The sequence below is a fragment of the Sebastes umbrosus genome, chromosome 12 (genome assembly GCF_015220745.1).
Source record: "Sebastes umbrosus isolate fSebUmb1 chromosome 12, fSebUmb1.pri, whole genome shotgun sequence".
Taxonomy (NCBI): domain Eukaryota; kingdom Metazoa; phylum Chordata; class Actinopteri; order Perciformes; family Sebastidae; genus Sebastes; species Sebastes umbrosus.
In genome coordinates this window covers 20,662,742-20,690,689 of record NC_051280.1, presented here as the reverse complement: position 1 = coordinate 20,690,689, position 27,948 = coordinate 20,662,742, and the positions used below count along the sequence as shown (strand labels likewise).

Below are 27,948 nucleotides of genomic sequence, written 5' to 3'. Positions count from 1 at the left end.
ATTTACATTCACATATCTTGAGGTCAGAGGTCAAGGGACCCTTTTGAAAATGGTCATGCCAGTTTTTCCTCTCCAAAATTCAGCCTAAGTTTGGAGCGTTATTTATCGTCCTTCACAACAATCTAGTATGACAAAGTTGGTACCAATGGATTCCTTAGGTTTTTTAATTTAATATGATACCAGTATTTTCACTCTAGCCTTAAAACGCAGCCTGTTACAACCTAGAAATCACAAGTTGCGTTAAAGAAATTAGTGGCATTAAAATTAATATGCATTAACGCGTTATCGTGATAACTTTGACAGCCCTAGTTTATATGTTAGATAGATAAGGAAATAAAAACTATCCCCCTGAATGACCTTTAATATTGTAGACCTACTTTGGCCTGATGGGTCATCTTGTGTTCAAACAGCAAATGTCTTGTTTTCCATTGAGGATATTGAGAGGATATTGAGTGATAAACACACCTCACAGTTCCCCTTTTCACCTAACATGTGCTGCGTTTCTCGGTATCTTTTTAACTCAAACAGTCATTTCAACTCCCATTTTTTAAAGCTTGGTAAAACCTCTAGACAGTTAGAGGCGAGTGGTTATGATCTAAAAACATTATGATGACCTTTTTCTAAAGCGGTGACCTGATCCTCGCCTCCCTCGCGGTCTTCATGGCCTTTGCATTCGATACAAAGGTCATGTCCTTCACAGTTTACTCAGTTGTTCCTCTGAGGTCGGAGTTGTTGTTTATTGTTGCCCTGAATAAGGAGGGGGGGGGGGGGCGGGGTCTCCCTTATTCAGAGCAACAATATCCACATCAATCTGAGAACATGTACAGTTACCCATGTTTGTTGTTATATTGGTTCTATATTCCAGCACACTGCATATGAAATGAAACAATGCCAATTAACCTAAGTCTGATCACTCTGCTTGTCTTATGGAATATTAATTCTCCTAAATCTCCTAAATTTGGCCTGACAGGACCATTACAGTATACTTTATATCACGTACACATTATATTTTTACCGACCATTTTTAAATGACTGCTATGTTTCAGATTTTTAGATGCATTTTTCTATTGTTGCAAGGATCCATTCATTTTGCCATAAAAATGAATATGCAAACACTCGAAACTGAGTTGTGCAACCCATCGCTGTGTGGTAATGCAGTGTATAAGTGCAGATGGATCTTAAAAGTCTGCACTGCATTATCCAGACAAGAAAATGCAGCAACTTCAACATAAATTAATGCAGACTGCAAGAATCAAAAGTCTGCATAGTATGTACCGAAATAAACGTAAATGTCTAAAAGACAGCAAACATGAAAAAAAACATGGTGTGGTTCTTTCAGTCAGCACTTAGATTTTAGTCATTGTTAGAAAACAATCAAAAATAATCAAGTCATTCCACGCTTAAATCTTTATTTATAAAAAGTCATAGAAAGTTGAGTACAGTTAAAATTATAACGGAGAAAACACAAATAAAACATTCTACTGTAAAAAGTCAAAACAATAAATGGCATCCATAATGCAGTTTTTATTGCAGTAATTACTTTGCTATCGACCAAACTCAGTAGTTTATTTCGAAACTACCACAGCAGAAATCTGTAAACAAATATCTTTACAAGATAAAATTAAACAATGTACCCTTAGCGTAACTAAATCAACAGTCCTACCAGTTATTTGATAATATATCAAATGGTAATCAGCAAACAACAACTGCATCTGGTATAATGAAAAGCAACATTAAATAAATAAGATATTTTAATACAGATTTATACTGCCATCATCTGGAAGACATGAGTAAAACAGGAAAGGAGAAAAAAAAGATAATTATTCCAAAATGCTTACATGGAAAAGATAAAAATGTGAGTTTCATCATGAAACAACATATGTGCAAACATGTAATAGTCTTATTATTATCTTATTATTACTGCTATCCACACAAAATGTGCACTGCATATAAACATAGACCACACTGAGAGAGTAAAAATCTAAAGGTCAGGCTGAATAGTGTCCAAAATTATTCAAATGTTTTTTGGATGCATCTCAAAACATGTTTAAAATACACTTTTTATACCTTCAAAACATGGATGTGAAGCAAGCCAATATTTTCCTTTGTATAAAATGCTCAGCTGGTTCCAGGGTCTAGTTAATCTAATCTAATCTTAAATTGTCTTTAATTTCACATTTGTTCCTTTTCAGTGAATAAACTACATATGCAGCTGTCAACCCAACCAGCAAGTACATATCACACATACTACTACACAACATTAAGATCATTACAGATATATAGTATACTGTATATCCAAATGTACCTAACAGTGTGTATCAGAACTAGCCAACAAGTGTTTTGAAAAGAAAGATATTGAATTCGTGCACAACTAGGACTACTAATTAGAACTGAGTCACTGAGTTAGGTTGAGTCACATTTGACCGTCTGTTTGGCTAATGGATGGTTTAAATTAAACACTAAAGGCGATCCCAGCTGACATCGGGCGAGTATATATTGGGGAAGCATATTTTCAATACATATATGAAAGTGGTCTTCTTATAACTTTTCCTTCAATTTGCTTTTGGTGTGGTAGAACAAACTATTACAGTGTCAGTGTAATTACAAATGTGCCCTAGACACCTTATGCTTTCCAAAAAACTTACATTTCTTAAAATCCAGTAATGATGCCCCAGTGCCCCAAATAGGTGAAGGGGTGCCCTGAATAGAAGCCTACCAAATGACACAATTTCATCGACCTGCCTCCTGTTCCTCTTATCCCTTTAAAAGCTGCTTCTCCTTTTTTCTGTTCATCTTTTTTATGTCATTTTCCCTGCAATAGCTCTTCTGTGTCTCCTTCTCCCAGTCAGTAAGGGGTGGGATTTAGTTCTCAGAGCAGGCTGGCCATGCTGGTAGCGGGTCCGTTCTGAGGCTGAAACTGCACAGGAGGGAGGCCATCTGTCCACTGAAACACAACACATTACAGTTTCCTTCAAAATCAAAATCCAGGCAGCATGGATTGACTCACGGTTTATGGGTTGATTGATTATCTTGTTGCGCTTGAGGTTGTGTTCAGGGAGGCTGCAGGCGGCAATGTGTTCCTACAGGAGCTGCTGGGAAAGGTTCTGGTGCATTCGAGCTGCCTCGTGGGCGTCCATGGTGTTTCCACAAGCCTTGTTCAGATCTGCTGGGAGAAGATTACTGTGAACACTGATAACCACAGCTGCAGTTTTATGTTTAACGATTTTGGGTCCTAACGTCAGATCCACCTTTGAAGATGCTTACACTTATCGAGTTTCTGCAGAGTGATTAAGTGTTTCTTCAGTCACTTGTTGTTTTCTCTAAGCCATGTCCACTTCTAATTCAGTTGTGGCTTCATTACTCTGTGGTGCAATTGTGCTACTACTGAATGAGAAGTGGATATGTCTGCCTCCTCTGCAATGGACCTCTACTTATTAATAATATATTATATTTCTGCCAATAGAGCCCCTAAATGCTACACACTGTACCTTTAAGAGGTTGGGGGCATGTGATTGACAGCACTACTTGAAAAGTGATATTATTAATTAAAAAATATGAAATAAAAACAGAGTTTTGAAAAGGGCATTTTGAAATAATAATTTATATTAAAAAATTAAAAAACAAACCCTTATGAAAATAAGAATGATGAAATAATATTTCATAATAAAGAGTTGAATTTAAATAATTTCATGAATTATTGTTTCATTTCTATATTTTACACATTTTTTATACTGTTTATCATATCCAGATGATATATCTTAATGTTTTTGGTGATCCCCTGACATTTGCCAACATCAGACCAAGATGTCCACTGGTACACAGAAATCTCAATTGAATGGGCAGCCAGCATTTAAGTTCACTGATCACATTAATATATTCTTGAAGCCATCCCATTTTGGGACACTACATGACTTTTCCTCTTGTTCCTCCAGCAGTAAACTTATCTTCTATTACATCCTCTAACAGCTAAATATTTCCTGTAACATAATATCAACATAAAACCTCACTGTGAATTAAGACTGTGTGGCCGCTGTACCTTTGAGCACGGCAGAGGACCAGAGCTGCACAGACATGTCTGGGATCTTGCTGGCCAGCTGCATGGCAGGAACCATCATATTGTTACTTTCCTGAAGAAAATATAGACCCAGACATGTAGTCAAGATCACATCTGCAGCCCTAAGATACTGGTACCACAGTGTGTTGTCTAATGGATAAGAGGATATATGGTAATATGTAGACTCACCCTGTGGTTGCCCAGGACAAAGAAGATGTGACCCAGCAGGACCAGCGAGCAGGCAGTTTAGATCCTCAGCATTAGACATCTTCAGGGTCTCCCTTAGAAATCTTCTGTTGATGCAAGTTCACATGTTAAACCCTCTTGCTCTAAACATAAGGACAGAAGAGTAAATGTGACATTTACAGTGCACATATTAAAATTAAAGGTAAGGTGTTCTTACTTGGCCACGTTGTAACGTCCCTGGAAGAAAAGACTGGAGCCCCCTGATGTAAAACGCTGCGGCTCGTAGACAATGAGAGCTGAAGAAGTCAAAGTTATATTATTTTAAAATTCAACAAAACGCGTGAAACTTACATGCTGCTACATGAAAAGAGACACTGAATCATCTAAGCGTCACATAGTCAGGGCTTTTATACCCCAAGCTATCGTCTTGGGAGGAAAATATATTACATTTAGCGCTGTCACATGATCATAACCCTGTGTCTTCAACATTGTTAACTTCTCATGAACCGAAACAAACAGAATTGTTAGCGGATTAATTCAGATTTGGATAAACCCGGGAGGTCAGAGAGAGTTCACAATCCACAAGGGAGCTCGTGATCTAACAGGGACGATATGAGACTCACCTGTAGAGCAGCAGTGAACTGAGCCTCGGCATTATCCATGCAGTTCACAGAGATACAGTAGAGGCCCTGACACACAGAAAAAGAGGAAACAGGTGTGAATGCTTCAGATTATCTGGGACAGATGCATCTTGTAAAGTTTGCAAACTGTATTTCATTGGAATCTGGCCAAAAGGCAATTGTTGATGTTGTTGTTCTCACAAATATATCATGTTCTATTTTTCTCATCATAAGAATGCCTGTGTTTCCTTTAGGGCTGCAACTAATGATTATTTTCACTGTCAATTAATCTGTTGATTATTTTCTCGATTAATCGATTAGTTGTTTGGTTTATAAAATGTCAGAAAATGGTGAAAAATGTCAATCAACGTTTCCCAAAGCCCAAGATGACGTCCTCAAATGTCTTGTTTTATCCACAACTCAAAGATATTCAGTTTACTGTCATAGAGGAGTAAAGAAACCAGAAAATATTCACATTTAATAAGCTGGAATCAGAATTTGACTTTTTTTTCCTAAAAGATTACTCAAACCAATTATCAAAATAGTTGGCGATGAATTTAATAGTTGACAACTAATCGATTAATCGTTGCAGCTATAGTTTCCTTTATCGTAAAAGTGTGTTTTCCATGTGTGTAGACCTACCAGTAGTGTGTGAAGCTGGGCAGCATGATTTGTAAACAGCTTCGGAGACTGCTGGCAAAGCTGACAAACCTGAGAAATGTAAACACAGAGAGCATGTAATCACAAACTTAAACTACAATCAAAAACTCTGGACAACCTCCAGAGTAAAGTGGTGTTATAGAATATGTGCTTTTATTCATAATCAGCAACAGTCTGGCAACATACATATGAACTGCTACTGCTACATGACGTACCTCTTGTAAAGCCGTGGCCTTGTGTCCAGTGACCAGCCGGCACATGATGATGTGCTCCATCAGGCTGACTTAGAACGTGGACAGGATGGGACTGCTGTCCAGCACTTTGAACACATACAGATGGATCGGAGTGGTGTCGTCATCTAGGGGGAGATAAGCAGTGAGCGTATCCAGCTGCATTAGAGCTTTGTCTGTGTACTTCCGGGCCTTCTCCAAGTAGCCTGCCTGCATGGAGTGCATCCCCGTCACCTTTTGCACAAAGAAAATTAAAAAATAAATCATGTTGCAGCTGCATCACACAGAATATGCTCTTTAAGAAATTATGGTCATATTTTTAAGGATATCAAAACCTCACCAGGTACACACGCACACACACATGTGCTTTTTGGGCAGCCAGTGGAAGAGAGCTGCTGGATAAGTGGGAAGGATCTCATCGTCGTGGGGAGTGGAGAAGGTCTGGATTCACTGCTGGAGCTGCTTCTGACACGGCTTCACACTCTTTACCTAAACCCAACATATAGATAGAAGACTGACCATTATATATACATTATAATCCATTGATCTACTCAACAACACAACCTAACTACTAGATTTGGTTGTACTAGTATGGAGCAAAAATCTTTCACTGAATAAGTCTTCCTTTCTTTAAAGTTTGCAAATGTTCCAAATGCAAAAGAAAAATCTACTTATTTTACTTTTAAAGGGACTGTTTGTAACTTTTTAGGCGTATAAATGTGCCAAGTCGGGATCCCATGCGTGAACTCGCGTGTGGCTGGAGTCTCTCCTCCTCTGCATGCTCGCCTTCATTCACACACATCGCGCGCATTCTCGCTGTCTCGCTCCACCTCTAGACGAGCATGCGCGCACACTCCACACTGCAGAAGAGTTAGTTTAGCTCTGAGAATATCTAGTGAATGTACAGTGGACATTTGTGCAGAAATAAATGCTGCAGCTCCTCCAAACCAACAAAAGTTTTCCGTGTCTTCTGAAGCGACGGGGCTCCACAGCGAGTTACGTTATCGTGTCCGACCGGGTGCCGGTGTCTCCCTGCGGGCACAGTCGGGAGACAATAACGTTTCTCTTCCTGCTTCAGCCCCGGCACCGACCCGCTTTTGCTGTAGCAGGAAAAGCCAACACTAGGATCAGCATTGATCATGGAGAGACCTTTGTCTGGTCAACTAACATTACTGCCAAGCAGGTGAAATATAGAGTGATATTGTGGTTTTAGCTGACGTGTGTCGCCTCACTGTTTTGAGCGATGCTCGTTCAGGTATATTTAGGTCGAGCAAGCGCGAGCCTGATGCTGACTTTCGTTGACTTAACAGCCACAGGTGTCGCTGTTAACAAGCATTTCTGAAAGTTACAAATAGTCCCTTTAAAATGTGCAAATGTTACAAATGCAAAAAAAAAATCTACTTATTTTACTTTTAAAGGCAGCGCCTGACGTGGGATTTTAGTGATTTTCCAGTAGTGGATGCAGCTGTACCTGTCCAGCATCCAGGTAGTGTGTGACCTGCAGCACCATGAAGAAAAACCCTAAGGGACTCAGTCTCAATGGGGTTTCCCTGCCAGTTTTCTACGATGGTCCCACACAGCGTCAGCAGAGGGTGCACCTCGCTCAGCTTCTGCTCCATCATCAGCAGCTGCAGAGCCACAAAATGCATGTGCAGTTTCTAAGATTGCAGGTGAGGGAAAAAAACACAACTAATATGTGAAGTGCCTTTAATTAACAGAGAATTCATTATGCTAACCATTTCTTTACTTAGTAAAAACAGCTCTGCAGGAAAAGAAAAACAACAAGACTTAATGTGAGATAATGAGAATTAAACCAGAGTTCACACAGATGTTCAAACATAAATCTAATCTGTTACCTTGTGTACTCTGAGCCCTTAACTCTATACTCTGATCCGACTCATAGGAGATCACAGGCAGCAAGAGTAAGAACAAGTTCCGGTCTTTTTTTTTCAAAATAAAACCACTTGAGTAAAAGTTAACTCATATGTTCGTGTAATTCAGGTTATGGTAGTGACACACAGCTACAACAATAAACTATTTATATCGAAAAAGATATTCCACGATATATATCCACTGGACACGGGAGTTTACCACGGGAATGTTATAAGTTACTAAAATGCTTCCTTTATTTTGAAGGGGAAAGTCGTCAGAATAAAACGTTCACAGTAACCGTTTGTGCCCCATAACCAACGGATAAACACTCTTCTCGATATGAAACTAAGCTAGTTTATTTGTAATTTTATTATTATTATTATTATTAAAATACAGGTTATGGTGTCTCCAGGAGAAACCGGTTTGTAATTGGTGGAACTAATGTGTTGCAGTCTGTGTTCCAACCGAGAGTATATATCAGTACTAGCGGAAAGTTAGCAAGAGTAACAACAAGTTCCGGTTTTGTTTTTCTTTCTTCAAAATAAAACCACTTGAGTAACAGTTAACTCATATTTTCGTGTAATTCAGGTTATGGTAGTGACGCACAGCTACAACAATGAACTATTTATATCGAAAAGACATTCCACGATATTTATATCCACTGGACACGGGAGTTTACTACGGGAATGTTATACGTTACTAAAATGCTTCCTTTATTTTGAAGGGGAAAGTCGTCAAAATAAAAACGTCCACTTAAAAGTAGCCGTCTGTGTTCCATAACCAACGGATAAACACTCTTCTTGATATGAAACTAAGCTAGTTTATTTGTAATTTTATTATTAAAATACAGGTTTTGGTGTCTCCAGGAGAAACCGGTCTATAATTGGTGGAATTAATGTGTTGCAGTCTATGTTCCAACCGACAATATGTATGAGTACTAGCGGAAAGCTAGCAAGAGTAGGAACCATGGTAATAACAAGTTCCGGTCTTTTTGGGGTATTTTTTCAAAATAAAACCACTTGAGTAACAGTTAACTCATATTTTCATGTAATTCAGGTTATGGTAGTGACACACAGCTACAACAATAAACTATTTATATCGAAAATACATTCCACGATATATATCCACTAGACACAGGAGTTTACAACGGTAATGTTAAAAGTTTCTCAAATGCTTCTTTTATTTTGAAGGGGAAAGGCGTAAAAATAAAAACGTCAACTTAAAAGTAGCCGTTTGTGTCCCATAACCAACGGATAAACACTCTTCTTGATATGAAACTAAGCTAGTTTATTTGTAATTTTATTATTAAAATACAGGATATGGTGTCTCCAGTATAAACCGGTCTATAATTGGTGGAACTAATGTGTTGCAGTCTATGTTCCCAACCGAGAATATATATGAGTGAGACCTTTTTGCGGAATTTACTATTCACTTAAACTGTTACGCACAATTCACGCCGTGACGTAGAGCTGCTAGTAGTAGAGCACAACGGCTACTGAAAGTGCGTAACTCGACAGCGGTGGTCGGCTCAGTGACATCAGTGGAGCAGGTTGTGTCTTACTTGGCGGGTCGTAACAGTTAAGTGATTTAACTTAATGTGTTTTATTATATATTGTTCTAAAGCAGGAAAAACATGACATTACAACAGCTTAATGTAACGGTAGCTTTGTGAATTTCAACATCCAGTCTGCATCATGTATTAGCGAACGATAGCTGTTATTACTAGCTCTATTCGATCAAACTGAATCAATGACATTTATTGTCATTACATACTTCATTTCAGATTTGGAGAAAATGGCGACGCGGAGGATCACACAGGAGACCTTTGATGCTGTTGTCAGGGAGAACATGGAGGAGTTTGAGATGGATCCTGATGAGGCTTTGAAGGAGGCTGTGGTGCAGTTTGAGTCTCAAGGTAACGTAGCTAGAAGGGACAATGACTGATTAGATTGATTAATATACAGGTTTGTTGTTGACTGTTGATGGTGAGCTTGCGTGATACTTGACCACACCCTCTCCATTGAGCCCCACATCCGCCAACTTGTCAAAATCTCCCTCTACCACCTGCGCAATATTGCAGAGATCCGACCCTCCCTAGGACCCCCTACTGCCGAGAAGCTCATCCACGCCTTCATCTCCTCCCGCCTTGACTACTGCAACTCTCTCGTCTGTGGCATCAGCACCATCTCCATCAATAAACTCCAACTGGGCCAGAACGCAGCTGCCCGACTCCTCACTCACACCAAATCCTGGCATCACATCACCCCAGTCCTCAAAGACCTCCACTGGCTCCCTGTTTCCCACCGGATCACCTACATAATCCTGGCCCTCGCCTCCTGAGCCCTCCACCAACTTGCTCCCCCCTACCTCTCTGACCTCCTCTCCCCCTACCAACCCCCACAGTCCCTCAGATCCACCTCAGCTGGTCTACTTTCCACCCCCAAGTCCAACCTCCGCAGCTTTAGGGACAGAGCATTCTCCAGGGCAGCTCCCAAGCTTTGGAACTCCCTCCCACAACACATTAGAGACTCTGATTCCCTCACCCTATTCCAGTCCCGCCTCAAGACCCATCTCTTCTCCTCTGCATGTATAAACATCTCTCTACCTTAATGGAGAGTTTAAGTATTAAATAGTAACTTTTCCTTCATCCCTTAATTAACTGGAGTTAATTGTCTTGAATAATGTTCCACTTCCAACCCACACACAACGTCCGTTTTAAAAATCCTCCTCGGATAGTTTATAGTCTTGCATTCAGATCTTTGTCATCCCTCCTTAAAATGTGCAGTTTTGAAGAAGAGAGAACACTCATACGCACCTGCCTGGCTGCATGCAAACTTAGTTTTGCATGCTTACTGAATTATGTTTATTTTTAATCGTTTCTGTTTTGTACTTGATATTTTGTTGTGTGTCAAAGCATTAACCCTAATCTTATATGTGCAGGTGTGAACCTCAGTTATATAGTAAAAACTGCGCCAGCTGTATCATCTGATGACAAACAAGAAGAGCAAACACATGAGATCTTACAGGTAAGTCCTGTTTTGTGAAAAGGAATTGATGGCTGCCATAGTGTCAAAATCTCACGTATTTTTTTTTTCCACTTTCAGGCTTTGGATTCTCTCCGCATTGGAAAAGACTCTGTCGGTGTTAAGGAAGTTACAGCAGACATGAAACGCTTCACTGAGCAATGCTCACTTGGGTTTGCCCAGAGGTACCTGGCTGCCCAAAAAGACGCCTACCCTGTCATCCTCTTTTACTGCAAAAAGAGCATGGAGGAGCAGGAAGATGTGTTGACCGCCCTGTCTGCGCTGGTTGCACTGACAGATAGACAGCCAGACTTGTTGGATGCAGAGGGTCAGCAGTTCCTTATGAATGTCCTGAAGAAGTACGAGGCGGATTCCTCTGTGACGCGTGTAGCCATCTGTGTTGTGCGTCAATGCTGTTTGAAACACGAACAGAACAGGCAGGATTTGATAAAAGGTGGCGTCTTGACTCTGCTGACCGGTGCCGCTACACAACACAAAGGATGTGCTGAGCTGGTCAAGGAGGCCTCTGCAGCCCTCAGGGTCATGACCTTTGATGATGACGTCCGAGTTACGTTTGGGAATGCTCATGAACACGCCAAGATTATTGTTCTTGAGCACAATGGACTGAAGGTTTTAATTGAGGCTGCGAAAGGTAAGGCCTGCTGATGGCTGAGGGTGTTTAGCATAATAGCTCCAACTACTTCATCATCTTCTAAATCAGATTGTGATTTCATTACTGTAATTCCTTTATCTCCTGTGTTCCTCCCTCACAGCTCACCCTGATAATACTTCAGTTCTGAGTGAACTGTGTTCAACTCTGTCCCGTCTGGCTGTGAGGAACGAGTTCTGTCAAGACATCTGTGATCTGGGAGGGTTGAAACTCATCATGACGCTGCTTGCGGACAGCTACGAGACAGCGGTAGCCAACTAAAAACAAGGCATTGTGATACAAACTGATTCAAGATTCAACCTCCATGTTTGTCATGTTCAATGAACTGGTTTTCTCCTTGCAGGAGTTGGTTCGGCAGGTCCTTAGTGCAATACGAGCCATAGCAGGAAATGACGATGTGAAAGATGCAGTTGTTAATGCTGGTGGAGTCCAGCTCATTGTCTTTGCCATGAACAGACACATGAACAACTCTGCTGTGAGTTAAATGTCATACCTACACGCGAATAGACTGTGAATGGGTTTGATCTAGCATTTACCACATATTTAATATACACATTTTAATATACATTGTTTTTTGTTGTATAAAAATGAATTTCAGTTATAAAAAAATTCTGCAAATTTCCTAAGATTATGTTCACGTTCTGCTGCAGGTGTGTGAGCAGGGCTGTGCATGTCTCTCTGTCCTTGCTCTGCGTAAACCCAACAACTGCAAAGTCATCATGGAAAATGGAGGTGCCTTGGCTGCTGTGCAGGCTATGAAAACACATACTGATGTGCTCAATGTGCAGGTAATATGAGGTCATTAATAATAATTGATATGCTTACTTAAAAAAAACAGGCCGTGTGACAGTCTGCCAACTCTCTATGTCCCTGTTTTCTTTCCTTCTAAACAGAAACAGGCGTGCATGATGATGAGAAACCTGGTTTCACATATAAGTGACCTAAGCAAACAATTCCTGGAGATGGGAGCAGAGGCCCTGATAACCCAGGCACTACGGACCCACCAAGACTGTGGTGACGTGGGTAAAGCAGCCCTCAGAGATCTGGGATGCCAGGTGGAGCTCCGAGAGCTGTGGACCGGCAAACATGGCAGCCTCACCCAGTGAAAGTAGAGGAGAGCAATCACTGTACACTCTTACCATGAGTTTGCCTGACGTGCTTTAGATGAAATGTTATGTTGGTATACATGGCCGAAGAGTTTAAGCAGATGCATCTACCCAGGTAGACGTATTTGTTAAAAGTAGTTGATGTAGAAAAGGCTTGTGAGCAAGCTGAAAGGCCCACACAACACCTTTGAGAGGTTGAATATGCTTTCCAGTCCTTTTTCTGTTTCTGACAAGTACAAAAAAGGTCATTGTAGTACTTCTGTGTAGTTTGTGTTGGAGTCTGAGTCTGAACAGCGTAGCCACATGCGAGCGCACATGGGACACTGACCCGGATTGATTTATACGTGTAAGAAGTTACAAACAGTCCCTTTAAGATTCCTTTCCCATGTTGGCAGAGCCAAATTTTAATTTTATTGAATGCCTTGTACTTGTACTCAATCTAAACATGTACTTTTTATGTTTTTTTTAGTTTGTATATGTATTATTACAGTGTAAAACTAAAATACCTACCCCAACCACTGACAACATTACAGTATATGTTGCATGATTATGATAAAACTCACTCTTTGGTGCCTCACCTTTATGTTGCTGTGTATGTGTATATGTGTGTGGCTGTGTATATAGATAATCACACACTGTATCTGGTAAGACGCCAACTGTGTCTCCTCCTGTTCACGCCCCTCTAACCGACCTATCCAAACAAGCCCCTCCTCGTTCAGACTTCATTTCCCAGAATGCCTCTGTTCTCGTCCTTGTCAAACCCCAGAGCTCACTGTGGTCAAGCTAACGTCAGTTCACTGCCTCGCTGACAGCAGTTGGTTGTAACGGTAAGAAAACAACACAGCATGGACGATGCCACTCACTTAAAGTCACCGCAGAGCTGGTGAAGTATGAGGAATGTGTGGAAGACAGTGCCTTCAACACCAGGAGACATTTATATATATATATATATATTTAATATAATATCCCCCTGAACGCTGTCGACGACAGTTACATTAACGGTAATGTAGCAACGAGCTAACAGCTAGCTAACGTTACTTAACCTGCTGTTTGGTTAACTTAGAAACAGCTTCAGACCAACCTGCCAGCGACTCCAAACAAAGCACCGAGTTAGAGATATCATAGCATCGGAAACCTTCGTCCTGGTGTCTAATTAGTAAGGTAAGAATGTAATGTTTGTAACTACTGACAGCTGGCTGAATGTGTTTAGCTAGTGGACAAATTTCAACAGCACTGGTGATGAGAGCACCGACCGGTGTGACAGAGAGGGAGAAGCATGGTGACTTGTTTTATGAATGAATATCTAGTTAATTTAACTCCAATACTTATGTTTTATAACCATACCCTGTTTGTAGTTATGCAGTGTTAGTACTGGCACACATAATTCGAAAATAATAATATTAAATACCATGAAAAATAGTGGCTTTATGGGATACAATGCTGTTACAAAACTATTGCTGAAAGGACAAAATACCAGGTGATGGACAAAATGACACATAATATAATGCATGTCCTTTACAGTAACACCACAAACTCAGGATTATTATTGAAATTTGACATATTTATTTTAGAGCTGAAGTAATCATCCCCAGCTGTTGTGATGATTAGTTAAGCATAAATGCTAAATGTGAAGATTTGCTGCCTTTCTCTGTTTTATAATCAGTGTAAATGAAATATCTTTGGGTTTTTGAGCTACAACCAATATGAAGATGTCACCTAAGGCTGGGCAATATATCAATATTATATAAATATCGTGATATAAGATTAGATATTGTCTTAGATTGCGGATATCGTAATATAATATGGTATAAGTGTTGTAGTTTCCTTATGAATTATAACCATACCCTGTTTGTAGTTATGCAGTGTTAGTACTGGCACACATAAGTCGAAAACAATAATATTACATGCCATGAAAAATAGGGGCTTTATGGGATACAATGCTGTTACAAAACTATTGCCTACCAAATGGTGGACAAAATAACACATCATATAATGCATGTCCCCTACAGTAACACCACAAACTCAGGATTATTTTTGAAATTTGACATATTTAATTTAGAGCTGAAGTAATCATCCCCAGCTGTTGTGATGATTAGTTAAGCATAAATGCTAAATGTGAAGATTTGCTGCCTTTCTCTGTTTTATAATCAGCGTAAATGAAATATCTTTGTTTTTTTGAGCTACAAAAAATATGAAGATGCTTGGGCAATATGTCAATATTATATAAATATCGTGATATAAGATTAGATATTGTCTTAGATTGTGGATATCGTAATATCATAATATGGTATAAGTGTTGTAGTTTCCTTATGAATTATAACCATACCCTGTTTGTAGTTATGCAGTGTTAGTACTTGCACACATAAGTCGAAAACAATATTAGTTACATGCCATGAAAAATAGTGGCTTTATGGGATACAATGCTGTTACAAAAGGACAAAATAACACACCCTAATATAATGCATGTCCCTCACAGTAATACCACAAACTCAGGATCATTATTGAAATTGACATATTTAATTTAGTCAAATTTATTTCTATAGCACATTTAAAACAACATGAGCTGACCAAAGTGCTTTACAGACATAGGCAGAATAAAAACAGGTCAACAGAGCAGACAACAAAATCACACATAACCACAGACAGAGACCAAGATAAAATCCATGAGTAAAAGACTGTTATAATGAGCATTATAAAATGCCAATTAGTAATCACAATTCAAGTACATTCAAAAGCCAAAGAAAAGATGTGGGTCTTGAATTTAAAGCTGAAGTAATCATCACCAGCTGTTGTGATAATTGATTAATCATTTGTTAAGCATAAATGCCAAATGTGAAGATTTGCTGCCTTTCTCTGTTTTATAATCAGTGTAAAAAAATATCTTCGGGTTTTTGAGCTACTAACAATATGAAGATGTCACCTAGGGCTGGGCAATATATCAATATTATATAAATATCGTGATACAAAACTAGATATTGTCTTAGATTTTGGATATCGTAATATCATAACATGGTATAAGTGTTGTCGTTTACTGGTTTTAAAGGCTGCATCACACTAAAGTGATGTAATCTTCTGAAGTTTGTTAATTTCAGAAGTCTGTTGACAACGGTAATCTATTGAGAGGCTGGTAAATTTTGGAATCCACCAGCCACAGTGGCAGGTGGACAAAAAAGTGAATTTCCAACCCTGTAAAATGTCTATCTAACTTAAATAATAAACATTTCCATTCTACCCTTATCTTGTAACATCTCTATGCTTTGCCCGAGTGCATCAATAGATCAATAGATAGGCACATCTCTTTTGGAGCCATACTATGTTGCTTCATGTCATATTCCCCCCTCTGAGAATCACCTTCCACCGGCTTATAAATACTTTATAAGTAGTTTCACAGTCTTTGTTGTAGCTGCTCTTCCTTTTCTTTGTGGTAGTTTCCATCATATTCCGCCTAAATCTGCATAGCTTGTGACTTTGCGGTAACTCTCAATTTTCCCCGTTGGGCATAGCGTAACAAAGACGGTGAAAGGTCAACCTGAACTTGACCCACGTGTGCACAGTTTGACAGCAAACACAGCCCTATGATGACAGCCTTCCCTGCTTTCTTCACAGCCATTGGATAAAAGTCAGATTTTAAAAAAGCGTCTGTCCTGCAGTGGTTTAACTTTTGAAAGCTAGAGCCAATGAAAATGTGGGACATCATCTCAATATTTGGGATTTCGTCTCAATGTGTTGGACGTGGGACAAGGGATAAAAATGCTGTGCAGTCCCCCGTAAAGTGGGACACCTGGGGATCCTATTATATCCACACATTAGATGATTATTTATCATAAAAATTCTCATTGTCTAAATATTTTGTGAAAGCACCAACAGTCCATCCTACAATATCTATTATATTAAAGTATTTGGTCAAAAATATTGTGATATTTGATTTTTTCTGTATTTCCCAGCCCTAATGTCACTGGGATCAGGAAAATTGCGAGCACTATTTTCGAACATTTTGTAAATTAAACAGTTACAGATAGATTATTTCGCTGATCTCACTCAGCTGAAAGGGCAGGTTGTTCACAGAAGTTTCTTACAGAATCATCTCACACACAAGAAGGCACTGCTGTGTACTTAATTAACACTATTAATCCACAGGGACAGCTCTACCTCTCCATTGCTGTGTATATAGCATGGGAATGGTGTATTGGATCATAGATGACAAGTGGGAAAAATCCACACCAAACAGGCATAGCTAGCCTTCAAGAACAAGGAACTCTAAAATGAAATGTATGGGGAAGGAGGCTGCTAGGAGGGGTGAGGGACGGCCCCTTAATAAGGACATTGGGTGAGGTGAAAGGGGACGCATTAGGGATCTAAGTGCTCATTTGAGGGTCTGGCTTGAAGCCCTGCTGTTCTGATGCCAATATTAGTTGCCCATGACTACCCAGCATTTCAGTAGCCTCTCTGTTTGCTCTCTTGTCCCATGGCTTTCTCTCTCCATCTTGTTTTGCTCGATTCTCCTCACTGTTACTTAACTCCTCGGACTCTGATGTCTCTAAGGGGAATTTTCCCCAATAATCTTATAAAATATTGAGTATATAATAGTTCTGGTGTTGAAGCTGGATCTAACTTATATCTAGTGAGGTATTGAAACTAAAGGTGCCAACTTAACGTCGCTGCACTGTAACATTCAATGGGATAATCTAGTACTGAAAAAGAAAATCAGAATACAATAATCAATTATTTATATATTAGATATAATAAAATTAGGGATATACCAGATCGGATATCGGCCAACACTGACTCAAATAGCTGGATCAGATATCAGTGACAATGGGGCCGATCTATTCAATTCAATTTTATGTTTATATACGATACATACATATACTTAATTCCGGTTCAAGTTTTGACCAATTTGTTGCTGCATTGATCGGTACTCGGTATCGCTGTCGGTATCAAGACTGAAAAAGTTGGATCGGTGCATCCCTACTGTTTTCGCTGTTATTTAGAATAGCATATACGTATGTATGTTACAAAGTCATTAATTAAAGAAGTAAATTGTAGGTTAATCAGTCCTGAAAGTAATTGTTGCTGCCCTAAAAGAATACACATGCCAATTTTAAACACATTCTCCTGCAGTTCAGATTCACATATTTGACAACTTTTGAATTGTGATTGTGGTTTAAAAGTGGTGTTGGTTTGAGCAATGCTTGGCTGTGACACGTGTGCACTCTGTAATAATGGAGCTAGTGAGCCTGTGGGGGTTGAAAGTTGCATGAATAGGTGATTTGTCTAGTAAAATGATTAGCTCATTGTAGAACATGCAGACGTCTTTGTTTGTGAAGGTAGTGAGATCGCCCCAGATAATGTTCTCCCTCTAAAGTTCATCACATGTAAATCTCCATTGACCACATAGGCAAGAATGTCCTGATTGTACAAAGATGTGTTAATACTGTTATCTGATATGTTAGCGAGGAAGGGGCTTCAATGGTGTTCTTGTATCTAAAGCTTTGCTCAGACATCTTTCACCTACAAGTCCTCGACTCTGCCCTCCAAGAGAGACAGTGTGTTTATATAGCCTTCAAAGGAGTGTCAGTTGGCTAAAGGTAACTGGATTATTCTTTAAGTAATTATTTACTTGAGTTGGTTGTTGTATTTACAGTTTCTTGAAAGATAACCCCCCTTTCTGTTAGTCATCACATGCTGACATGACACTTATGTCTCAGCAGGGGGAGTGCAAAGAAAGTACTGAACTAGAATAGATTCCTGTGCCTACAGGTTTACACTGGACTAGATTTGAATACTTTGGTGCTCATACATGATGAAGCTAGCTATACTGCAAAGACTTCATTTGTAGACAGTGTTGTCATTGTCAACATGCTTGTCACCTGATCCTGACACAGAAGCTTAGCCACTGAAATATCTCATCAATTGTTTTATATTTAGGCTAACCTAAAACTGACCTCTAAAACTGTTTCTCTCTCCGATCTCTTCCTCTCCTCTGCAGCTCTCAGCGCCTGGTGTTGCTGCCACCCCTGCTGTGGTTGAATTCATGAGCACGGCCAGTGTCAGCGGTGCGTAGTCCTCGGGGATGGGGAGTGGAGTACAGGAACAACGGGCATCACTCACACAGGGAGAAGTGCTGAAGTCAGAAGTGAGTTATGAGGTGACATTTTATAGACATGATCCTTCCTTTAATACTTAAAAACACACAAAAATATATCGTTTTTTTTGCAGTTCAGTTTTAATCTGTGAATTTCAATCACATTGCTGACAGTGAGCAATCACTATATTATTAAGTAGAATAAAGAACATATGTGTCATTATCTGGTAATCTTAAAGGAACAGTGTGTAGGATCTGGCAGTATCTAGCGGTGAGGTGGGGAGATTGCAACCAACTGAAGTCTCTCCCGTGTGCCCAGCGCGTTGGAGAGCTATGATGGGCCGACGCAAAAATGTGAATGGCCCTTTCTAGAGCCATCTGGAGCAGAGCCCGTGTGTAGAGTGTGTGTGCGTGTGTGTGTGTGTGTGCGTGTACGTGGGAAGTGAGTGGTGAAGCGAGCAAGAGAGTAAGAGAGTGGCGGTGACGGGAGCAAGTAACGTTATCGATTCCGGCCCTAGCAGGGAACAGGCCCTGTGTACGGTCTTTATTTGGAGGAAATTCTCTCTGCTAGTTGCTTTGCTGTATTTGTAGATGAACTGAGCTGAGCTTAGTAGCTTCATGGCCTCTTCACGGTCTTCGGTTCATTTAAGGACATCTGCTCCCATTTGTAATGTTTTGGGAACTGGTTAGTCAGACGTGATCTATTATCCTTACACAACTCCAGTTTAATGATCAACAGCACCTCAAACACAACTTTGTTCACATAAGGAGGCAGTTTTTGCAGGATTCACTCTGTTGGTGTTGGTGACCCTAAATGTGATTCCTCCATCGCTTTGCAGGGCCTTAAGCACACTCGGTCTGTCCTCATCTCGCTCTTCTCTGGGGCTCTAGCGGGGGCTGTGGCCAAGACAGCTGTCGCCCCGTTGGACAGGACTAAAATCATCTTCCAAGGCAAGTTGGATTCTCTGCTGACCTAAAAGTGGAAACTGTTTTTAAATTAGAAATGACTCACATGGATGCCATGGAGTTATATCGAGAACTAATGTTATGTTTTAAAATCTGGGTAAAGCAAAAATAAATGTGGTCTGAGTGTGTCACACAACAGAAAAAGCCGTTATTACCCACCCAGCCACATTTGAATGATTAAACAAATTGCCAAGTATATAAAATTACGTTTCAAAATCATTAAAAACATATTAAGGATTCTCTGCTCTGAAACACTGGGGGGGGGCGTGTCAGCTGAAGGCTCTGATACCACGCCAAATGGCAGTGAGGGTTGATAATACATATGCAGAGTTACAGTATATACAACACGACTTGTTGGCCATCTTGCCATCTTGCAATATGCTCCAAAACGCCGGGTGGGCGTACAAACGAAATATTCCGTGGATAAGCAAGAAGTCAACGAGTAATCGTAAAGTAGGCTGCCTGACAACAGTAGTAAACATCGACGTACCGCCAAACATTGCATCTGTTAACTGTAATTATAACTCGCTTACCTCCAAGTCAAAATTACTTTCTGTCTTTTGGTGCTTCCCCTCGGGATGCCACTCTTTACATGAGACCTTTTTTTTTAGCTTTTACAAAACAATCTCTCATATTCTTTCATAACCTGCAGCAAAAAGCCTCTTCTTTCCCCAGTGTGTTGTCTATTTCTTTCCAAGAAATGAATGTCATGTGACTATAAGCACTTATTTTCTAACATGTATAATGTGTTTTGAAACAAATCTCTGATTGTACTTTACCCAGATTTTAACTGCGTTGCTCTTGAAAGTTGCATTTATATTAATGAGAATATTAGAAAATGTGCAATGACTTACAGAAACACTGGACATGTTATTTATATTGCACATATGTTTTGTTTTTTAGTGTCTTCAGCAAGATTCTCTGCCAAGGTAAGTTTGATCACATATTTAATATCAGTTTCTTTGTAAAACAACTGTCTCTGATTTTCATCCATACCGAGAGATTAATTCACACCCATTGCAGTTAACATAAGCCACACGTTTAGAGTTTAATTCACAGTTCAAATAAACTTGCATACAATTTTCATGTTCATTTAGTAACATATTAGTTTTCAGTCCGACCTTCAAAGAATACATCACAGGAACAAGTTTAAAGACAAAAGTCTAAACAAAATAGATAATCATCAATCAATCATGAATTTGTGCACACTACATTACAGGAGGCCTACAGGTTGATCTACCGCACCTACCTGAAGAATGGCTTCTTCAGTCTCTGGAGGGGGAACTCTGCCACCATGGTGCGAGTCATCCCATACGCTGCCATCCAGTTCTGTGCACATGAGCAGTACAAGAGGCTGTTGGGAGGCTACTATGGCTTTCAGGGGAAGTAAGTGTCAGTTTATGGTAGAACTACTCCGGTCTGTTGGCTCATCTACTGACTTTTATCTTGACACTTGTGTTTGTTTTGAGACTGAATTTAAGCTCATTCAAGATTTTCATACAATTGTTGTTCCAGAGTCCTGCCTCCATTACCGAGGTTACTGGCTGGGTCTATGGCGGGTACCACGGCAACCATGCTGACCTATCCTCTGGACATGGTGCGAGCTAGGATGGCTGTAACGCCAAAGGAAATGTAAGGTCATCTTTAACTTCCAATACAAAGTCATCAGTATGTATTTAACACGTATACACTCTGACAACGACACTACAGCAAAATAACACAGGGGGCTGTAGTAGAGTGTGTTGCTACAAGGTTCAGGGTTAAGATGAAATATGGAACATTTGGAAGGCTTATCAAAAGCCATGACACCGCAAAGCAATTCATACATAGATACAATTGTTATAGTACAACCCTGTAAGATAGATATCTAGACATTGAAACTGTGGTAATGTTGCTGGTATGATGTCAATATACTGTCAAAAGATCATCAAGAATCAAGGTCTATTTTGGCATGCGGAAAAAACAGGCGAGACCTCGAATCTCTAGAAGCTGTTTAGCCTTGAATGGACTTTACACAGTGCTTCTCACCAAGTTTCATGCTCATATTTTTTTTGTTTTTGGTGCCTCCACTGTTTAGGTACAGTAACATCATGCACGTTTTTGTGCGAATATCCCGAGAAGAGGGCCTGAAGACATTGTATCGAGGCTTTACACCCACATTACTGGGTGTAATTCCCTATGCTGGTCTCAGCTTCTTCACCTATGAGACACTGAAGAAATTACATGCAGGTAATGCATTACCACTGCCAAGTCTACATGGAATTGTGTATTTATCCACAACCCCTTTCTTTGACACCTAATGTTAATGTTGCATATATAAAATGGCACTTCTTAACATCCTCCTCTCCCCTGTAGAGCGCAGTGGGCGCCCACAGCCCTACTCATATGAACGTCTGGCGTTTGGAGCCTGTGCAGGACTTATTGGCCAGTCGGCGTCTTATCCTCTGGATGTGGTACGACGTCGCATGCAGACTGCAGGAGTCACAGGCCACACGTACGGCACCATCCTGGGCACCATGAGAGAGATTGTATCTGAGGAAGGGGTCGTCCGGGGACTCTACAAAGGTCTCAGTATGAACTGGGTCAAAGGGCCCATCGCAGTGGGGATCAGCTTCACCACCTTCGACCTTACTCAGATCCTCCTTAGGAAGCTGCATCAGATGGGCTATATGGCTCGATAATAGCGATACAGAGAGAAGAAAATGGGAAGAGTGGGATCACAAGTTCCCCACTCACCCTCTGGAGAGAAAGGAAGTGAGTGAGTGTATCATTGTGTAGAAGCAAACACACACTGGCTCAGGATGTGTGATATTAATGCATTCTCTCACTTCATCTGCGTGCAGCGGGGGATGTCCAGTCACTGTAGGCGTGAGGTATGTTGGATGGTACGGAATACCTGTACACACTGTTGTCATGTACAGCTAAGTGCAATATGCTCAGTGATTTTCTGTGTTTTTGTGTACACATAAATTATAACGCTTCTACCCTCGTGGACCAGGCCTGTGAGTGTCAATCTGACAGTTTAGAGGTTCACACACACACACACACACTAAGGTCTCCCAATTGCCTTGTATGTCCGCTTAAAACTGACACCTTCCAATGCAATGCAGTTTGCCACTCATTTATTATAAACTTTTTAAGATGCATTTGATTAAATAACAGCAAATTTTGAGCCCCTTTGAGATTAGTTTTGTTGTGAGTCAGTTTGTTTTAATGAATTATACCAAAGGGTCAGATATGAGCTAGTGGCAGATTATATGTTTGTGGTGTTTGTATATTTAAGCACAAAAGTTCACAGAATACCACCTGAGAGCAAAAATCTTGCCCAGCACACAGGTAACAGCATTGTTACTGCGGTCAGATGGTCAGTTTTTGTTTGAGTAGAATATATTGAAATCACTATGAGTCCAGTATCTATAAGCGAAGTTCCTAAAGAACCGTTATTTGTAGTTCAGCTACTGTGCTGACAGCAGATGAATGAGCTAGATTTTATGCCAGTGCCAACATGTATGAAGTGTAAAGAGTGCCCATATGATTTGGTTTGTTTTCACTGTGATCATATAATGGGCTTTTTAGAAGAATATTGTCAATTGTGATAGCCAGTTTTATTGTTTGAAGTATTAATACAGATGATTAGACAGATTTCTGTAGTTGAAAATAACCTCCTATGGACATACAGTCCCATTTAATGCACATCAAGCAATTCGATAGGTGAGATCACTAATGTGAGATCACTAATTTAACAGTTTAGGAGGAACTCATGTACAGTCTAATGTAACCCAATACAACATCCCTACAAGGAATTCTACCTTTATGAAGCGTACAATGGTCTGTTGTGGTTGACGCTGTGTGAGAGTTGTTGCTTTAACTATTTTAGCCGTGTTGTTTTGGATTACAATATATTGAGAGGTGTTTCTAATCCAGTATGTCACTGGTAATGGACGCACACAGAGTCACATATACGTATACAAATGTTGTCTTCCATTTGCTGTTGGTTTGGCAGCTGCAGAGGGTTTTGTTTGAAACTTGGCACACAAGTTGTAGAGTTGGACCAGTATTTACTAATGAACTAGCTTGACTGGAAATATGCACACACCTAGTGGAGAGATCATTTGAGTTCTCTGTTACAGGCATGATTTAGTACATTTTAGTGTCAGTATTGTACTTTACCTCAGCACATAATAATGAAATTCTCACATGTCAATGTGTTGCGTGGAGTATTGTCAAAAATGGGACTTGGTGCTCCGTTTTCATTTGTGTGTGAGACAGTTTGAAGAGTATTGATGCAGGATCACAGTTGTTGAAGAGTGTCAATAGTTTCTATACTTAGACCACAGACATACCGAGGCAGGATGGTTTAGCTGACGGAGCAGCTGGGTGCAGTGCCAGGTGGAGCAGAGGGCAGGAAAGTGTCACCTTTACCAGAATAAAGCAGGACGTTTTCTCTGTGAAATGGGTCTGAGGATCTCCACTGAAACTAAAGCCGGGTTTCCACCAAAAGTTCCTGTGATATTTAGTCTCTAGAACTACTTTTCAAGGAACTAAAAGGTTCCTTCAGCCCATTGTTATCTGCGTTTCCATAGCGATCTAAAAACAAGTGAAGATTAGGCAAGCAACATGACATGGGACAAGTGTTGCTGGTGGTCACAGCGGTAAACACACTCTGCAGCCTGCAGTTCAGTGTGTCCGCCCGTTTCATCTTAAAAACACGCTGAAAAAAAATGTCTCACTGCAACGATATTTATTGCTGCATATATTTACTGATGTAATGAATGAAATGCAGCATAGGAAAATGAAAGTTCTGGTAGGACCAGGGCCTTTTTTTGGGGTAAAAAGGCCTCGTAAACTGTCCCCAGAATTTAACCTAGACCCTGGACCCTGCAGTCGAAACTTAATGAGTTCCTCAAAAGGTTCTTAGTTCCCGGGGAAAGTTCCTGTGGTGGAAACGGTGCTTAATATACTTAAAAAAAACAATATTGCAATACTGTATTACTAAAATATTGTAATATTGTATTTACACTCTACTAGGGCTTCATCAGCCAATGTTTTGTGTTTTCACTATTTAAAATTGTCCATTAACTAATCAATTTATCGATTGATTTTTTTTTATGCTCTAGGACTTTTTATGCTAATGCTGATGGTTTTTGCACCAATATCACAACAATACTTTTCTTGATACGTTACTTTAAAGTGGCGATAGACAGGAGTTTTGCTTTAACTTATCATTGTGAAGTAAATGTTGAATGCACAATGTAATGGCTATAGAATAATGACACCATCAGCATTTAGTTTGGTTCCCAATAAGCCTCGCTTTCACTATGCAATTCAGTCTGCCACTGGGTACCATCTCCCAGGAAAATGAAGGCTCGATCTACGGCGCAAAGGAAGTGCGTCAACCATTGTGCAACCATAACAGGAAGAGGATAGCACTTTTGTTTTCCCCCGGTAGCTATCCCCAGATACCAAAGAGTATCAATTTAAGTTCTTTGGTGTTACTATCCCCAGTAGTGGAAATGGTGGACCGTGGAACAATCGAAGTAACTGTGGAAAACAAAATGCAGTCCTGTGCACTGTTGCTAATTCTTTTCCAATGAAAGTAGCTGCTAGGGGTTGGGGAAGTTATCTATTGATACTTCTTTCAGGAATACAAAAACATTTTCAACTTTTTTTTTCATTTAACAAGAGGCCAAACTTCTCAAATATCAAATATGTCTAAACTAGGGCTGTCAAAGTCAACGCGATAATAACGCGTTAACGACACTAATTTCTTTAACACATTAATGCTATCGATCTTCTGGAGGTTGTAGCGGGCTCAGTTTTAAAGTTAGAGTGAAGATAACCAACCATGTCATACTAGCTCGCCGAGAAGTAAATAAATAACGCTCCAAATTTAAGCTAAATTTTGCCGAGGAAAACTGGCATGACCATTTTCAAAAGGGTCCCTTGACCTCAGAACTCAAGATATGTGAATGAAAATGGGTTCTATGGGTACCCACAAGTCTCCCCTTTACAGACATGCCCACTTTATGATAATCACATGCAGTTTGGGGCAAGTCATAGTCAAGTCAGCAACACTGACAGCCGTTGTTGCCTGTTGGGCTTGAGTTTGCCATGTTATGAGTAGAGCATATTTTTTATGCTAAATGCAGTACCTGTGAGGGTTTCTGGACAATATTTGTCATTTTTCTATGTTGTTAATTGATTTACAATAATAAATATATACACACATTTGCATAAAGCAAGCATATTTACCTACTCCAATGTGATAAGGGTATTAAATACTTGACAAATCTCCATTTAAGGTGCATTTTGAACAGATAAAATATATGTGATTAATCTCGATTTAAATATTTGAATCGATTGACAGCCTTAGTCTAAACACAAGCAGCATACAACAACTTTGCCTAAATAAAATAGTCTAAAATTGGTAAATTCATGATTGAAATCAGAAAGTATTTGATAGAAAGTAAGTAAATAAAGTACATTTGGGTCAGTACCAAAACAGTATTGAGATTTGATGCCAAGCCCTGTACTGGATAGGCTACTACACTTTACCCCCATTCATTAGTCAACTCCTCCCTGACCTGCCTGTCTGACCATCATCATGTTATCTGTCTGTTCATCACTGTTGTGTTTGTTTTACTCATTGTTCAGTGAATCAGGAGGATTGTAGCAGCGATCTGGTGACCTAAACACAGTCAGATATTATTCTAATCAGAAAACAGCGGTGATGCATTAGTGTTAACAGCAGATGCAAGTGTAGTCTTTTAATATCAGTGTGTTATCTTTACCCCTTGCCTTCGTTAGTAGGTGGGAAATATGTGTAGCTGAGTTTTGATCAATGACGGCGTGAAACCTGCACAAGTTCTGAGCTGAAGCGTGCAAGAATGCTGCATAGTAGAAAATATACAGTAACTGAAAGCTGAGTGAAGGGTAGTTACTGACTCTTAAGTGCCTAGCAAAGAATAGTAACATTTTTACTATGACTGAGCTACTTCTACTAACCTTTTTGAAGGTCGCTTCCATTTTCTAGCCTTTGCTTCGGTCTTGAAGTTACGAATATTTAAGGGGCAGCAGATGGTTTGAAGTTTGGGGATTGTTAGACCTCTGTGACTGAATGTATTACTTCAGGTCCAGTTTTTGTATGTGAATTTTGTAAAACTTCTAAACTGCCTTGCAGTGTTTTGCTATCTAGGGTGAGATTCATGATCCTTAGCTCCCTAGCAGGCTCGACCAATCCATTCCAACCAGTCTCGGACTAATTTAAAAGTACATTTAATGGTTATTTGTACCCTGATTTTAATTGGAAGAGCATTGTAATGCATCTCCCTATTGATCTACGTATAGATCAAAAGAGGTAGGTAAATACATGATGAAATACACAGATAGGGAGAGTTGACAACAAGTTTGGAAAAACCCCAGACAATCATGAAATGCCAAAAAAGTTTGTTTTAAAAGATTTTATTTTTTGTTGACAACCTGACAGTGGCTTATTGAGGAATACGGAAACACTACAACAACGAAAAACTGAAAGATGTGATTTTTATTTGCTCTTGTAAAAGCAAATGTAAGTTTTAACCCTATTTGTGGGTAATCCTACATAGACGTGCAGACATACGACGCTACTGTGTTTGCATGTTTCAACAGATTACCTTGTGTTGTTTTTGTTTCAGTGCAGCAGTGAGACGACGGCTGTTTTGTAAATCCTAGTGATTTGTGCCAACTGAATGTAAATGTACCTACTAATACCGCACCCTGTGTTCAGTCTCTAGTGATGATGGTGTGTCCGTGGCAAACTTTTGAAATGTCAAATTCTCAAATAAAACTGGATGTTAACAACAGATTGATGCTTGTTTAGTTGTTGTCCCTGAATGACGTCTTTTTGTACTTGTAGAGTTACTTCTGGCATTGGATTAAAAACTTCAGGTTCTAAAGATTAGGTACAATATTTTCAGTGTGATCTTCAAGAACACTTTAACACCTAGACACATCCATTGCATCATTACTTTAATCTAAAAAATAAATGAACAAAACAAAAAATTACATATATAAAGAAATCAATAAAAACATAAAACTATAGCATTTGTTATTCATTTGTTTATTTATTTATGGCAAAATTTGTATTTATATTCTATTTATCTTTTTTTCTTATTATTCATTTAGTTCCCGTGTCACTTTTTGGCCCCCATACCTAACAAAGAATAAATTATAAAATAAATGAACAAAACAAAAAATACATATATAAAGAAATCAATAAATAAAACATAGTATTTGTTATTCATTTTATTTATTTATTTATGGCAACATTTTTATTTATTTTTAATTTATAATTATTTTTTCTATTTATTCATTTAGTTCTTGTGTCACTTTTTGCCCCCCAAACATAACAAAGAATAAATTATGAAATAAATGAACAAAAAAAAATACACATATAAAAGAAATCAATAAATAAAAATAGCATTTGTTAATATTATAG

At 39.4% G+C, this 27,948-nt stretch overlaps 3 protein-coding genes across 4 annotated transcripts; 2 read left to right on the top strand and 1 right to left on the bottom strand.

The window, feature by feature from the left end:
- Window positions 1-873: 873 nt before the first annotated feature.
- On the bottom strand, window positions 874-8,590 carry mau2 (MAU2 sister chromatid cohesion factor). The gene is given in 16 exon segments (XM_037788428.1): window positions 874-2,949; window positions 3,041-3,163; window positions 4,037-4,127; window positions 4,244-4,298; window positions 4,300-4,347; window positions 4,458-4,486; window positions 4,488-4,614; window positions 4,844-4,929; window positions 5,503-5,571; window positions 5,727-5,984; window positions 6,102-6,239; window positions 7,222-7,266; window positions 7,268-7,378; window positions 7,487-7,512; window positions 7,607-7,690; window positions 8,542-8,590. Coding segments are annotated over 16 exon segments (1,419 nt in total). The 3' UTR covers window positions 874-2,869.
- A 401-nt stretch (window positions 8,591-8,991) lies between these two features.
- armc6 (armadillo repeat containing 6) lies at window positions 8,992-12,943 on the top strand. The gene is made up of 8 exons (XM_037786984.1): window positions 8,992-9,199; window positions 9,406-9,537; window positions 10,563-10,648; window positions 10,727-11,297; window positions 11,419-11,564; window positions 11,659-11,790; window positions 11,966-12,103; window positions 12,209-12,943. Exons 2-8 carry the CDS (start codon window positions 9,417-9,419, stop codon window positions 12,419-12,421), a joined length of 1,407 nt encoding a protein of 468 aa, XP_037642912.1. The 5' UTR covers window positions 8,992-9,199; window positions 9,406-9,416; the 3' UTR covers window positions 12,422-12,943.
- A 211-nt stretch (window positions 12,944-13,154) lies between these two features.
- LOC119498282 (mitochondrial coenzyme A transporter SLC25A42-like) lies at window positions 13,155-24,173 on the top strand. Of its 2 annotated transcripts, none has more exons than XM_037786986.1 (8): window positions 13,155-13,582; window positions 18,411-18,557; window positions 19,346-19,457; window positions 20,376-20,401; window positions 20,692-20,858; window positions 20,988-21,104; window positions 21,550-21,701; window positions 21,828-24,173. In XM_037786986.1, the coding sequence occupies exons 2-8, from the start codon at window positions 18,495-18,497 to the stop codon at window positions 22,151-22,153; spliced, it is 963 nt and encodes a 320-aa protein (XP_037642914.1). In that variant the 5' UTR covers window positions 13,155-13,582; window positions 18,411-18,494; the 3' UTR covers window positions 22,154-24,173. The 2 variants fall into 2 exon arrangements, with proteins under 2 accessions (XP_037642914.1, XP_037642913.1); XM_037786985.1 differs by having other exon boundaries at window positions 18,411-18,569.
- Window positions 24,174-27,948: the final 3,775 nt, after the last annotated feature.